Source organism: Ostrinia furnacalis, unplaced genomic scaffold (genome assembly GCF_004193835.3).
Source record: "Ostrinia furnacalis isolate ACB-3 unplaced genomic scaffold, ASM419383v2 OfSCF0077, whole genome shotgun sequence".
NCBI lineage: Eukaryota > Metazoa > Arthropoda > Insecta > Lepidoptera > Crambidae > Ostrinia > Ostrinia furnacalis.
In genome coordinates this window covers 308234-324825 of record NW_021130316.1, presented here as the reverse complement: position 1 = coordinate 324825, position 16592 = coordinate 308234, and the positions used below count along the sequence as shown (strand labels likewise).

The 16592-nt window shown below is 42.6% G+C and overlaps 1 protein-coding gene across 1 annotated transcript; it reads right to left on the bottom strand.

The window, feature by feature from the left end:
- On the bottom strand, window positions 1–16190 carry Tfb1 (transcription factor B1). Its single transcript, XM_028301941.1, has 12 exons — window positions 15743–16190; window positions 15054–15255; window positions 14104–14240; window positions 12803–13004; window positions 12066–12171; window positions 11216–11338; window positions 10285–10527; window positions 9743–9838; window positions 9197–9304; window positions 3985–4003; window positions 3051–3244; window positions 1–1917 (listed from the first exon to the last, which is right to left on the bottom strand). Exons 1-12 carry the CDS (start codon window positions 15894–15896, stop codon window positions 1795–1797), a joined length of 1707 nt encoding a protein of 568 aa, XP_028157742.1. The 5' UTR covers window positions 15897–16190; the 3' UTR covers window positions 1–1794.
- Window positions 16191–16592: the final 402 nt, after the last annotated feature.

Below are 16592 nucleotides of genomic sequence, written 5' to 3'. Positions count from 1 at the left end.
TTAACGAGGCATTCACATTATTGCTTACTAGTCGAGAGTTAAATAATTAACTAATAGGTAGACAAATTAAAACTGCAAATTACTATTAAATCGACATTAAAGAAACTATGAGTAACGTCATCTTTAATTATTTTTAATATCAACAGAAACAGGCACATTCTTATAAATAATTTAAATTATGAAAAGAATCACAATAATATTTTTTAAAGAAACAACACACTATTCATAGAATAGCGGACTAAACGAACAAAACATAGAAGTATATAAAATAATTTTAAAACCTATCTAATATGTTTTTTTTATTACTTTATAGATTGCTTTGAATTGAATAGTGACCAGTAATGGTAAATCAGTAGTTATACCAGATACAATGATTATATTGAACTTCTTTACAATTTGACCAAGAAGCTAGCTATATTCTGTGGTTTTGAACATAGACCAAACACAATAGACGAACAGCAGCCTAACTGGTCAAATTATTAGATAATCATTGTAGAAAAGTCGATGTATGAGAGTATACCTGTGCATATTTTTATTTTATATCATTTTTTTTTTTGGCAATATAATATCGTTTTTTATGACATGTTATATTAATGAATTTAACAATGATAATTTACAATCACTTACTGACGATATTATAATACATTATTTTTGAACACTTTTCCACTTCAATGCACCAACGTACCCTAAATCGTAACTCTTTTATTTTTCCATAACAAAGTCCTATAGCCGTTTACAAACAAGATAATAAAAGCAAGGTTAGTGATAAATTGTCTTAATGTCGTGGCCATAAGGTGCATATTTCATTGGCCGTTAAAGGCATCTTATTTGAAAAAGCCTGAAATGCACCGTATGTCCACGACTTACCGACTTAGCTTGAGGTTCCTTGACTTTTTTCTTTGTGCTGCCTTACTTGAATAGAAACTGCTTTCACTAAAAATCTTCCACTTTCTTAAAGATTTTCTTCAATTCAATCTAATCTTCGTAATTATTATGAGCCCTTTTTTAATATGTGAGCCATACACTGCCAAGTAGTAAGACACTTGTGAAATATGGCTTGTTTCATGGTCTGTAGGATGTTCATGAAGCAAATTATATCGAACAAGAATCAATTAATCCGTAACTCTATTTGAAAACAGTAGAGATAGATTTGACTTCTGTACGGTGTGATGTCAAATAGGCAAAGCCCTACAACTTCACGACCGAATTCATTAAACATTTTGGGCGTCCTAAACGATATAAAAACTTTTAGATTTTTGTCAGTTCAACTCCAACACAGGTAATCTGACACAATTATCACTTGTCAGATTAGCGGATGATATTTAACTGTACACCTCACACTGACTGTTACGAACCAGTCTAACGCGTGGGCAATTCAATAATCAAAAACCACGCCATATTTAGATGTACTCCTCACACATTATTTGTGAGTTATTTTAGCCATCACTTCTCCGACTACGGGTGAGCATTCCGCCACTTTAATTAGCTGTACTCCCCACATAGTATTTACTAATAGTCTCAAGGGTGAGCATTTTGCCGCCTTAGCTGCACTCCTTACAATAATTATTTTCTTCATTCCTACGGGTGAGAGTTTCCCCGCTAATTTAACTGTACTAAACTCCTCACACTGTTACGAATCAAAGTTACGGGTGAGCATTTTGCCGCTCGTTCGTCACGCAGTATTAAAGTATTGTATCAGTCCTACGGGTGAGAGTTTCACCGGCTTATTTAGCTGTACTCCTCACAGAATATTAATGAATTTTATGAAAAGTCATCAGTCTTACTTAGCGTGTACTACCGCAGCTTGGCCTGGCGCTGCTGCCACATGGCGTACTTGGCGCAGGCGGCGTCGATCATCTGGTTCATGTGTCTGGTCAGAGATGTCGCTAGCGGTGTGAGGTCGCGGAGCATCTTTTCCTGGAATGAGGAAGAAAGTTACGTTATGAACGTTCAATGAAGATGTGTTCTATTAATTTTGAATCCAAATGTAATACTAACTAGCTATCTGCCCGCGGCTTCGCCCGCGTGGAATTTTGTCTGTCACAGAAAAACAATATCGCGCGCGTATTTGCTCACCGTTTAGACCTACCCTGGACTACGACAAACATTTTAAAACCAAAATCAGCTCAATCGGCCCAGCCGTTCTCGAGTTTTAATCAGACTAACGAACATCAATTCATTTTTATTTATATAGATAGATAGATTATATTGCTGTCGCGACTGTGCGACGGGCGGCCGAAGTGAGTGTGCGAGCGCGACAGACACATAATTACGCGTGAGCGATAAGGATGAGTAGCTTGGGGTCATTGGACGAAATTCTACGTGCTCGGCGACCGGTCTTTAGTAAGTAGATACAAACACTACACCCACACTCACCTCGAACGGGCGCAGCTTGACGTTTCTAAACCTAGTTGTTACTAGCTCGCTTACATCTGGAGCAATGTAACTAGCTCGCGTACGAACTAGCTCGCTTACATCTGGAGCAACGTAACTAGCTCGCGTACGAACTAGCTTGCTTACATCTGGAGCAATGTAACTGGCTACGTCACGAAGCAACAGACAGTAGGTCGCTCACCTAAAACGGCCGCAGCTTGAAGTTCCTAAACCTAGTTGTTACTAGCTCGCGTACGTCTGGAGCAATGTAACTAGCTCGCTTACTCAGGAGCAATGTAACCGGCGACGTCACAAGCAACAGACAGGTCGCTCACCTCGAACGGGCGCAGCTTGACGTTCCGGAACCTCAGCAGCGCCTCGTAGAACTTGTCGGCCTTGGCCACGTTGTCGTCGGCGTCGGCGCCTCAGAGGTAGATGCGTTGTGACTAGCTTACATCAGGAGCAATGTAACCGGCGACGTCACAAGCAACAGACAGGTCGCTCACCTCGAACGGGCGCAGCTTGACGTTCCGGAACCTCAGCAGCGCCTCGTAGAACTTGTCGGCCTTGGCCACGTTGTCGTCGGCGTCGGCGCCTCAGAGGTAGATGCGTTGTGACTAGCTTACATCAGGAGCAATGTAACCGGCGACGTCACAAGCAACAGACAGGTCGCTCACCTCGAACGGGCGCAGCTTGACGTTCCGGAACCTCAGCAGCGCCTCGTAGAACTTGTCGGCCTTGGCCACGTTGTCGTCGGCGTCGGCGCCGGCGGCGGCGGGCGCGGGGAAGCAGCGCCACAGCTCGCGCAGCAACTCCCCGCCCGACAGGTAGATGCGTTGGAGTTCGCTTGCCACGTCGGGAGGGATCAGTTCTGGGGAATTCAAATAAAAGAGCAATTAATATTACAATTAAAATTTCGTATAACACTGGGATCCACACTACAGATGTTTTAAGAGACCAGTAGTCCTAGGATGCGCGCCGCGATATAATTGTCTCACGCCATGTTATCGATTTCACGCGATAAGCCATTTGTCGTCTAAAATAATCGATAGGATTTATCACGGCGCGCATCCTAGTCCGACAGAAGACAATGAAATGATGTCGGAATAACTTCAAATCGGACGCCAGCGTCACCTATCAGCGCTTGACAGAGCCCATGACGTGGCGGTCGACTGAACGGAGACAAGCTTTGTAGCAGCAGTCAAACAGTTAGTGCTTGTTCACGTAGGCACGCGCGGGCGCGGGAAACGTCGCGAGCTCGTGTTCACATTGACGACCAGGCGTTCGCGCGAGTGTGACGTACTATCGTTTCTAGCGACAAGTTCAAACTGGTTGAACTTACCTGACTGACGTCGCGAGTGAAACGCGCGCGCCGCCGCTAGTTTGACATGAACACACACAAACATCTTCACGTGTTGAAATTACCGCGAGCGCTCCGCGCGCACCAGTCGCTAGCTTGCCCGCTAGTTAGACCGCACGTGCGTTTCGTACGTGAACACTTGGAATCACTACATATGTTTGATATTTCGTCACCGCGCCCGCGCCCGCGCCCGCGCCCGCGCCCGCGCCCGCGAGTCAACGTGTACAAGCACTTAACCCGCGTGTACTCACGCGCCATGCTGGCGGCGCACTATGGAGCGAAATTGCGATTTATGGACATAGCGATTTTTTTCACAATTTCTATTTGAAAAAAATACCTATCGATAGGTTACGTTATTCTGATGAATAAATGCTGCACAAGTTTTTCTCTAAAACCAATAGTTTGACTGGAAAAAAATACTTTCCATTTTCGTTGTATGGAATGAAACATAAAGTGGTCGATTTCGACTAAGCCTTGACAGATAATAAATAAATAATAAATAAATCTTTGGACAATTTCTCACAGCGCCAGCTAGCCCCAAAGTAAGCAACTTAATGCTTGTGTTATGGGTGCTAGCTTAACGGATATACTACTTATATACTTTTTTTTTTAAATACATAAATATTATACATAGTCACACCCAGACCCGTCACAGAAATTAAAATTCATCATTTCAATTTCTGCCCGGCCGGGAATCGAACCCGGGACCTCTCGGCATAGTAGTCCGTTCTGAACCACTACACCAAACGGCCGACAAACCATTATACCATTGTTATACAATCAATCGTGTAATAATATACACTAATATTATAAAGAGGAAAACTTTGTTTGTTTGTTTGGTTGTAATGAATAGGCTCAAAAACTACTGGACCGTTTTAAAAAATTCTTTCACCATTCGAAAGCTACATTATCCAAGAGTAACATAGGCTAGGAAAAAAATAGGGTTCTGCAAAATATGTAGGTAATGTAGTCCACGCGCGCGAAGCCACGGGCGGAAAGCTAGTAAGTCATAAACTAAAAGCAGAGGTCTGCTAATTTCTTACACATAGGCGCAGCTGGCTTTATATCAAAGTGTTGAGGTGTAGAGAGGCTTAGGTATGCCCTTGCAGTGGAAGTAAGATTATCGATACTTTTTTTTATAGTTCACATGGGATATGGGGAACAGAATGTGGTGCGGTTTTGCGTGATTCAGTTCCGATTGAGTCTTATACATATAATTATACAGTGTAGTGGGATAAAGTCATCATCATGACTTGTCGCCATGACGGCCTAGCCAGTGACCATCCTAGCTGGATGGCTCATGGTTAAAGGCCAACCCGCCCCTTAAGTCCCCAGCCTGTAACTGTCATCCTCGCCAGTGGTACAGCCTGTCTCGCCTGAGGCAGCCGGATGGATCTGATGGCATCATTGAAGACCAGCGGCCGGGCCAGGCCTAGCACAGCGATGTCGTTGTCATACTGCGGCTGTCCATATCGCGGGTGCACCGTGGACCAACCCTATTCTAGTGATAGAGTCTAGCACATAGGTGAGAACTTACCGCAGTGAGACCCCAGCCAGTGACCGTCATCCTCGCCAGCGGCACGGCTTGTCTCGGCTGGGGCAGCCTGATGGATCTGATGGCATCGTTGAAGACCAGTGGCCGGGCCAGGCCTAAGACAGCGATGTCGTTGTCATACTGCGGCTGTCCGTAACGCGGGTGCATCGTGGACCAATCCTATTATATGATAGTCTCGCATATTGATATTGTGATGACTTACCGCGGCAAGCCCCCAGCCTGTAACCATCATCCTCGCCAGCGGTACAGCCTGCCTCGCCTGAGGCAGCCGGATGGATCTGATGGCATCGTTGAAGACCAGCGGCCGGGCCAGTCCTAAGACAGCGATGTCGTCGTCATACTGCGGTTGTCCTTGGCCCTATTCTATTGATAGAGTCTAGCACATTGTTGAGGACTTACCGCAGTGATTCCCCAGCCAGTGACCGTCATTCTCGCCAGCGGCACGGCCTGTCTCGGCTGGGGCAGCCTGATGGATCTGATGGCATCATTGAAGACCAGTGGCCGGGCCAGGCCTAGCACAGCAATGTCGTTGTCATACTGCGGCTGTCCGTACCGCGGGTGCATCGTGGACCAACCCTATTATATGATAGAGTCTCGCATATTGATATAGTGAGGACTTACCGCAGTGAGTCCCCAGCCCGTGACCGTCATCCTCGCCAGCGGCACGGCCTGTCTCGGCTGGGGCAGCCGGATGGATCTGATGGCATCGTTGAAGACCAGCGGCCGGGCCAGTCCTAACACAGCAATGTCGTTGTCATACTGCGGCTGTCCGTAACGCGGGTGCACGGTGGACCAACCCTATTATATGGTAGAGTCTCGCATATTGATATAGTGATGACTTACCGCGGTAAGCCCCCAGCCTGTAACTGTCATCCTCGCCAGTGGCACGGCTTGTCTCGGCTGGGGCAGCCGGATGGATCTGATGGCATCGTTGAAGACCAGCAGCCGGGCCAGTCCTAATACAGCAATGTCGTTGTCATACTGCGGCTGGCCATACCGTGGGCCAACCCTATTCTATTGATAGAGTCTATCACATTGATAGAATGACTTACCGCAGTGAGTCCCCAGCCAGTGACCGTCATCCTCGCCAGCGGCAGGGCTTGTCTCGGCTGAGGCAGCCGTATGGATCTAATGGCATCGTTAAAGACCAATGGCCGGGCCAGGCCTAAGACAGCGATGTCGTTGTCATACTGCGGATGTCCGTACCGTGGGCCAACCCTATTCTATTGATAGAGTCTAGCACATTGATGAGGACTTACCGCAGTGAGACCCCAGCCAGTGACCGTCATCCTCGCCAGCGGCACGGCTTGTCTCGGCTGGGGCAGCCGGATGGATCTGATGGCATCGTTAAAGACCAGCGGCCGGGCCAGTCCTAAGACAGCGATGTCGTTGTCGTACTGCGGTTGTCCGTAACGCGGGTGCATCGTGGACCAACCCTATTATATGGTAGAGTCTCACATATTGATATAGTGAGGACTTACCGCAGTGAGTCCCCAGCCAGTGACCGTCATCCTCGCCAGCGGCACAGCCTGTCTCGCCTGAGGCAGCCGGATGGATCTGATGGCATCATTGAAGACCAGCGGCCGGGCCAGGCCTAGCACAGCGATGTCGTTGTCATACTGCGGATGTCCGTAGTGCGGGAGCACTTTGAGCTGACCCTACCATACATTGATAGAGTCTAGTTCATTGATATAGTGAGGACTTACCGCAGTGATACCCCAGCCCGTGACCGTCATCCTCGCCAGCGGCACGGCTTGTCTCGCCTGAGGCAGCCGGATGGATCTGATGGCATCATTAAAGACCAGCGGCCGAGCCAGGCCTAAGACAGCGATGTCGTTGTCATACTGCGGTTGTCCGTAGCGCAGGTGCATCGTGGAACAACCCTATTATATGGTAGAGTCTCGCATATTGATATAGTGAGGACTTACCGAAGTGAGTCCCCAGCCAGTGACCGTCATCCTCGCCAGTGGCACGGCTTGTCTCGGCTGAGGCAGCCGAATTGATCTGATGGCATCGTTGAAGACCAGCGGCCGGGCCAGGCCTAGCACAGCGATGTCGTTGTCATACTGCAGCTGTCCGTAACGCGGGTGCATCGTGGAACAACCCTATTATATGGTAGAGTCTCGCATTTTGATATAGTGAGGACTTACCGCAGTGAGTCCCCAGCCAGTGACCGTCATCCTCGCCAGTGGCACGGCTTGTCTCGGCTGAGGCAGCCGAACTGATCTGATGGCATCGTTGAAGACCAGCGGCCGGGCCAGGCCTAGCACAGCAATGTCATTGTCATACTGCAGCTGTCCGTAACGCGGGTGCATCGTGGACCAACCCTATTATATGGTAGAGTCTCGCATATTGATATAGTGATTACTTACCGCAGTGAGTCCCCAGCCAGTGACCGTCATCCTCGCCAGCGGNATAAGTTTATATTTATTAAAAAATATATATTTTGTAATGTAACTAAAAATTTAAGGTTTTCGGAATTTTTCCTTTATGTGTGCTATAAAACGTTGCTTCATGCCAAATTTCAAGATTCTAGGTCGACTGGAAGTACCCTTTAGGTTTTGATTCCCTTGCGAGTACTTGCGAGTTTCAAAATATGCAGCTTAAATTGCTGTTTCTTTTGATTGCGTTGACATAGAAGTTTGATTTTGTTACAGCTTAAAGGTATTATAGACCTGAGTATTTGGTATGAATTTCAATTTAATACCTCTACGCGTTTATGAGGAAATGGGTAGTAAGTTTAAAATTATTAAAAAAAAAATATATTATGTGATGTAACTAAAAATTTATGGTTTTCGTAATTTTTCCTTTATCTATGCTATAAGACGTTGCTTCGTACCAAATTTCAAGATTCTGAGTTCACGGGAAGCACTCTGTAGGTTTTGATTCCCTTGCAAGTGTCGAAAATTTGCGGCATAAACGGCTGTATCTTTTGATTGCGTTGGCTTAGAAGTTTGATTTTTTCACAGCTTGAAGGGACAGTAGACCTGAGTAATTGATATAAATTTCAGCTTCATACCTCCACGCGTTCCTGAGAAAAAGGGTCTTGACAGACGGACGGACGGACAACAAAGTGATCCTATAAGGGTTCCGTTTTTTCCTTTTGAGGTACGGAACCCTAAAAACATCCATCTTTATCACTACCCAGACGGGCGACGCGGAGCGCGTCATCTTCAAACACAGACTAAGAAAAATTTGGTTGAAAAGCAACCATAGTGCCTAGAAAATACAGCTATCACATTCATACTTAAGCATTATTACTTTCGTGCGAAAGAAACAGAACTATATTTTTTAAATGACAGGGTCCCGTACTTGGACAAGTGATTTGCGGCGGGAGCCGCCGCAGATCACTTTAGAGCTTCGTGACGTACGTCGGCTCCCGCCAAAGATCGCTTGAGAGGAAGATAAAATACATTGACATTTTTATAAGTTCGCGATACATTTAGTTAGTGTTCACATTTTTCCTCTTCTCTTTATTGACTCAGTAATAGAATGCCACCTTTACAACTTTTATTCAAAAACACTTCCAAACCCACTTCTCCCGCAAACAGTGCGAAACTCGACCGATTTTTTAATTTATACACTCAGAACCCGGTCTCAGCAATTTTTTCCTTGTAACTGATCTCCCGTCTTGGTGTAAATAGACCCTCTTTTTAATATTTCTTCGCCCCGGAGCCATTTATCTCCAGTTTTATTTACTAGTACTTTTAATGAGCTCTTTTTGTCACCTTGTTATATTTTTTACCTTTTTTAAGACGACAACAGAAGCGTAGAAAGAGCGAAAGGTTTTAAAAATGGGTTAAATTACAAATGCACCCGCTTGGTCGATGTCTTTTGCAAATAATAAAACGTTGAGTAGTGCTTGAACCTCCGAGAATTTAATCATGGACTTTTCAAGTAAGTCTTGCAATGCTTTNCATGAGCGCGCCGCCGGGACTGAGCTCGCCGAGCGCCGCCACCGCCGCCGCCGCCGACACGCGCGCCGGCCGCGAGCACTGCTGCCCGCTGCTCCACGCCTGGAATACAAATCAATTATTAGAAACCAGCAAGAAAGGAGACGATGACGCGACAGTGACGAGACGGTGACGCGACAGTGACGAGACGGTGACGCGACATTGACGAAACGGTGACACGACAGTGACGAGACGGTGACGCGACAGTGACGAAACGGTGACGCAACATTGACGAGACGGCAACGCGACACTGAAGTGAATGCGGCGCGACGCTGACGGGACGGCAACAAGTCTCCTGTGACGTAACGAAAGCGCAACGTGGATGTCATCATAATAATGTTGCGTCACACTAAGCGTGATTTCTCAAGCATTTTAAACATGATGTGGATGTCACTACTAATTAGCTCAACATAATTCATTATTAAAAGCCGGGTAAAGGGCTACAATTTTGCTCAAATTCAAGAGAAATAATTTCATATTCTACTTAACTTGACGACTTACCTGACATATCGACGCTAGCGCTGACAATGGCGGAGGATTCGTGTTGGGCCCGCTCTGGTGCACCTGCGACGAAGGGCCCAGGAGATACCGTTCCACCTGCAAAACGATAAACATTTGGCACTCGTTTTTCTTTCATTTAATTCCAATAAAAGATCTTTCCTCGACAAAATTGATCTACCACTTATACCAGTACCATAATATGATTGTGACACCAAAAAATGTTTTAGTAAATCAATAATTAAAATCTAAATTTAATAGAATTAAATTTTAATGTAAATTTAATTGTTTGCCTTGTTTTTCTTCTTCTCTTCCTGTACATTGCACCCCCCTGTTGACAACAGAGGGCCCCCGCTGAAAATCAGTTTCGAGACAAGCCCTGGCGCGGTCTTGACGTATGCTGAGCGGTGCCTTTTTGTCAGAGGGGCACAAGCAGCTATCTGTCCATTTGTGTATCTCTTTAATTATGTACCTATGTCTTGCCTGCTTGTATGTCTTTCTTTCAAATAAAAACTATTCTATTCAAAGAATCCCACAAAGCTTACCTTCGACAATTTCAACTCCTGCGTCTCCCCATTATCATTCCCCGCTTCTAGATCCTCGTAATGTATCTGCTCCATTATCCTCCGCTTTTTATCCGGCGGCGCGTCGGGTTTGGTCTCCGCAGCGCGTTTCTCAACTCCGTTGCCGACGACGCCGTTCTCCGTTTTGTTGTTGTTATTTGTTGTTTTGTTACTACTACTGCTACTGTTATTACTATTATTTGTTTTATGACTAGCTTTGAGCACCTGGAATAAACATTTTATTATATTTAGACAAGTATTGGATGGGGTATTTATATAATTATGAAATAATAAATATCAGTGGTCTAGCGGTCTCTACCCATAGTACAACAAACTTTGCTTACTTTAAGACTAGATGGCGCTGCGATGTCGCAACAATCATATCAATCGATTATTTATTCTTTCATTGAATATACTGTTTGGTTTTGCAGCCTTGAAATAATAACTATCGAGAGAAAATACATGCAGCGTCCCATGCTAGCTGGCATGACTGCGTGACAATGACGTCACGACGTCGACGTCGTTAATTCTCTAACCCAGTTTCCATACTAAATGACAATTTAAGCCAGAGTTCAACTAGGGTGTAACTTTTATTAAAAAGGGGGTCATGCCCATTTTCACTATCAATCCCTAATTTTGAAGTGACCCCTATACACAACAAAATTACCCCTACTTTAATTAATTACTAATTACCCCTGTAAACAAAATTCTTGTTATTTGTTACCATAGGGAACACTTAAAAATTAGGGATTTATGGTAAAAACGGGCATAATATCCTGTTTTAGATATCGTCTGACCTTATTTACGGAACAATCTTTTGAAATGTAACCCATATTTTTTATCCGTGCCTACCTGGCATGGAAGCTAACTGCCAAGTCCCCTAAAACTGAAACTAGCATCATCAAACCCTCACCATGATGGAGTGTTGGTTGAACCGCTTGATCATGTTGCGGTGGATGGACGTGGAATCGCCCTTCGGCTCCGGCGGCTCGTCGTCCGCCAGCGGCTGCGGTTCCGTGAACGAGGGTATGTCCACCTGGAAACAATTATCGATCCATTTTTTTATTATTATTATTATTATAGCTTTTTATTCCACATTTTTACAGTTTGATTCAATTAATCTATATCTCTTGTTTGTGGCCCCACTTGGGTAAAAGCCTCCTCCATCTTTTTCCACCTTTCCCTGTCGCTGGCTATGTGCATCCAATTTTTCCCTGCCTTGTTTGTTATGTCATCGATCCATTACCACTACATAAATAGTTATTTTGGAAGCGCTGGACGCAGGCCGCTACCAATCGATCAACATGGAAAGCATTGGGAGAGGCCTATGTTCAGCAGTAGACGACCTATGAGTTATCGCTGAAATGATGAAAGTGCTATTTGGTGCTGTACAGGTGGATACTAAAACTTCGTTTCGAAATAAATAATTTGGTCCCTATTTCCTCCGCAAAGAATTCCAAATGTGTTGGAAACAGATAAAATCGGCGGTTCACGCCACAATAAATAAGCGACCGAGACGGGACCGCGACCGTTACTGGACTTAGGTTTCTATCGCCAGGGGTGTAGAGAAGGCTGAAATAACCGATAAGCAGAGGAAACAAGTGCCTGGGGGTCCCACGATTTTTACGATGAAGTGGGTTAGGGAACCCAACAACTTTTGATACAGAGCCCGTCTATGGCACGATTGGCACGCTACGCCACTGCTGTCGCCTATCTCGGTCTCGCTCACAAGAAACTTTTTTTTCTCCCATTGCGCAACTTACCGTGAGATCCAGTGTGGTGTGTTTCATGGCGGACGCAATCGCTTGGTCGTCCATTTTGGCACATTCACCGAACAGATCTTTACTCGACGATGAGGCGATGCGGTCCCTGTAAATAATTGGTCAATCACAAAGAGAATTTGTTATTTTGTCGACGTAATATGGATCCAAAAAATCTGTACCAGTGACCACTGTGGAAAGCTCGAAGAACTAGTGTTTTGGCAAAGGCTAATAGTAAAAGGTATATTACTATTGGCTAAAGGTAAGTAAACCAACCGCGCGATATGGAAATCATTGGGGGAGGCCTATGTTCAGTAGGGGATGTCCTGTGGGTGACATGATGATTATGATATTATTATTATGAGATACAGGAATTATAATTCTTAGTTCAGGCACGTATGTACTTTTACCTATTATAGTTTAATATTAGCCTATTGTAAAAACTGTCAATAAGTTATTCAATAAAGAATTTATTTATTTTATTTATTACAGTGACAACTGTCTGATATTTATAGCACAAGTTTGTTCAATTTGCGACTAGATGGCGCTGTGTAAAATGTCCAAGTACCTACATAATTTTATTTTATTTTATTTCTTACATCCACTGGGCTCATAAAGGTAGCAGGAAGGCGCTGGATGCAGGCCGCCACTATCCGGCCAGTGTGGAAATCAATGGGAGAGGCCTATGTTCAGCAGTGGACGTCCTATGGCTGAAATGATGATGACGATGACCCACTGACCTGTGGAAGTAATGCGACTGGAAGAACTTAGTCCAGAACTCGGCCTCGGTCATCTTCTTGGGCACGTAGTCGCCGTGTTTCTTGCGCACGGCGGGGTACGTCTTGAATATCGCGTCGATGACGTCCTGCGTCAGGTTGTATTTCAGGCCGTTGCAGCCGTCGGTTTGAGGTTGGATGTCAGCAAGGAACGCGCCTGACACTCCTGCGAAAGGATTTTTTATTTATTGGGTACACCAATAACAGTCACATAAAGTAGTATAGATATACAAGTAGGTATTTAGGTACATTTTTTTAACATGGTTAACACATGATGTATATATGACCTCAAGTACAGGTATACACAGAATTTCTTTTTGCAAAGTTAGGGATTTGAAGATAAATACTCTATTTTAGAGATGCCACTATAGCTTACATTTAATTTTGATAGACTTATCGATAGTCCGACTAATTGTACCTACTACTGTGGATAGAACTATAAATAAAGTAAAATATTCTACTTATTGATAAATTGAAACAGAAATGCAGCTGTAATATCCTTGATCAAGAATTACTTTTATGGTTGAAAACTCATAATCATTTAATACATATTTAAACTTGCAAAGTAAATTTTGCCTAGTAAATCAATAAGACATTACATTGTAGTCATCAACTAGCTAGCTCATTAGGACTAACCATTACTTGTTTAGACTAGTCACATTGTTTGCATTCATTAGGTAGATAAGTACTTTAACTGACGCGCGATTCTACATAGACGCGATTCTTTATTGAGTTTGCTACATCAACCACTCACGTCTCTATTTAACAATTTTATATTTTTTTTCTAATGTTACATTATGATAAATATGTATACAGCACAATATAATATTAAGATAATGAGAATTTCGCAGTGCTACTGTTACAGTTCATTTATTGTAGTGTTCAGTCGACAGCACATCAAGCTATACATTTTCGTTGTAAACTCGCCCCTATCGCAACTACGTAAGATACCGCAGTGTTTACGTTGACGTGCTGTCGACCGTACTTTCAATACTTTCAATGTAGTATAAGTTATCTATTATGTCATGCACCCCTATTATTACGCATTCATGTGAGTTTTTCGGATTCATAAGAATGGAGAGGAAAAGAGAAGCATCACAATACATTATGTTGCAATATTACGTCCACACTGCTCTGCAATGTCTTATCCCTAATTTCCCTAAAGAAAGTTATTTTCGTATTGGGGTTAAACTCAAGACACAGATTTTGAGCGTCTAACCCACTAATTACTTTCTGCTGTGTAACATATTGTTAACATAACTTACCAGCTTCCTGCTTAATGTTATTTGATTCTGTGTAGTTTTTTAATGTAGGTGTGTTCCAATATTCTTCACTATTTATCACTTTTGATATGACCAGATCCTCGTATAAATGCTTCAGGGTAGGGTGTAGGGATAATAACCTGGAACAATCATTTAGAAATTTGGTTCCTGACTATTTTATGTTTATAAGTACAAAATAGATGAATATTGCAATAATTGTGTGTTTTATTTTAAGTTTAACCCCCTTACTAATAACAAGTTACACAAGCATTGAACAGTTATTTTTAATGACATTTCCATACTAAACATCACTTTATACAAGTGTTCAAAATTACACTTTTATTAGATAACGGTGTTTGACTTTAAGATGTAAATAAAATGTATTGTGATTTATACAATATACATTAGTTTGTATTGTATCACATTTGGAATTATCTTAAAGGAAATCAAATTACAAATTGTGGTCCATATTTACATACAATATCAATGCCCCAGACAAACAAGTCAAGGCCAAAATGTCAGGACAAGTATGTAGCAATGTGACCTTCCCAGTTATTCATACTTTCATATTTACATGACCAAATGAACGCAAATTGTCGCGTTTTCGGTCCCGTCAAGATTCAAGTTTTGATTATTGATTAATATAATTCATATTAAAACTGGAGAAATAATTCACCTAAATAAAATAGTGTTATAAAGCAAAATTTGTGTCTAGAATTATGCAACATATTTTATTCAATACATTTTCAAGTCTATTTAATAGATTTGTAAATCAGTCTACATGAAAACATGTCTACACACAATTATTAAGTACATGTTATCATCCCAATCACTGAGTTAATCTGCCACTTTTTATTCCTTTTTACTACAATCATTATATCAATGTACAAATATTAACAGAATAATAAGTGGCCATTTAGCTGAATTGAAATAACTGACAAAGTATTTCTCACCTAGATTTCATTTCCAGCTCTCCATCGATTTGCCTCTTAAACTTTGGCAGCAAGTTCTGCAATAGCATCTTGACCTGGTCCCTGTCTTTGGCCTGAGCCTCCGCACCTGCCGGGTTCACGAAGTGGAACGTTGAACATGTCCCGTCGTGCAGCACTACTTGTAATTGAACTTTTGGTTTGCCAGCCGGTGATATTTTTTGTGCTGAAAATAAAAAATACACTAGCATTAAATAATATTTGTTATTTTGTATCTAATTGTGGGTATACAAATAATAAATTAGTTATGCTTTGACTTGAGTTGATGTTGTATCTTTTATTTTGTGAACATTGGTTTTATTATGCCTTTAATTAATAACAGAGTAAATTAACAACAGTCTTTAGTAATAAAATCTTAATTTTATTGGTGCGATGACAGTACGAACTAATTTGTTGTCTTGGTACACTCGCAAGTTGTGACTCATCGCCGAGCAGATTAAAGGTCTTACAAGGTGAATACTGTGTCCAAACAACAAATGGGACTGCACTGGGACTGTATTTGAGTATTATTGAGAATTGCAGTATGCAGCATAGACATTAAAATGCTGCAAATAAATACATTCACCGCTCCTTTTCACTCCACCGACACACACAGAACAACACTTTTGACAAGACACAGAACTCCACAGATACCATATAATAGAGCTACTCACTTTTAATATCAGCATATTTGTGAGATACGGCCACTGTATCCCGATTCTCCAGCATCCATGCCAATCTTTGGTTCATAACATATAATGTACCATCCCCCTTCTTAAACCGAACATGGCCCACGCTGAGCAAGACGTCCTCCGAAGACGTCGTCATCTTCTAAGCTTCAGAACAATCTATCACAAGTTTATCAGCAATCCACCAAAGTTATATTTTTTTTGTAAGTCCGAACTTGAGGTTGAAAATTTGACTCGGTGTGAATGACCCCTCGAGTCACAAAATTTAAATTTCTGGCACGTCGCAGCAAAAATATAATGTTTATCACATCAGAGAAGTGGTTTTCGAGTGTAAAAATGGGTTTAACAATTTTTTTTTCTACAAAAAGCACATCACAAGTCCATCAACCATTTGCAGTTTTGACAAACTGTCAAATTTATAGTGAGGTGAGTGAACAATCAAATTATCTGACTCAGATATACAATTGAACATAATTGAATACTCGTATGTTTTAATGCGATCATGCTATGGTTTATAACCGTTTTAGTAGCGCCACGGACTTCTTTAAAAGTCAGCACGTTTCCATGCCCTTCATGCTACGTCTTTTAAGAACATTAACTAATCACAACAAACCTTATTAAAATGTCTTCATTTTGTGCGTATCTTTACGATTACCTACCTAAAACCCTAAACTCATATTTATATTTTAAATAGAGGCCTTTGTATATTATCAAAATAGACAATAAATTTTCTTACTGTTCTAGTCTTTTAACCTAGAGTCTAGGTTAGATCTTAGACCTAAACTAAGTTTAGTAAAATCGTAGAATATACTTAAGGGGTAGCCATTTTGACAAT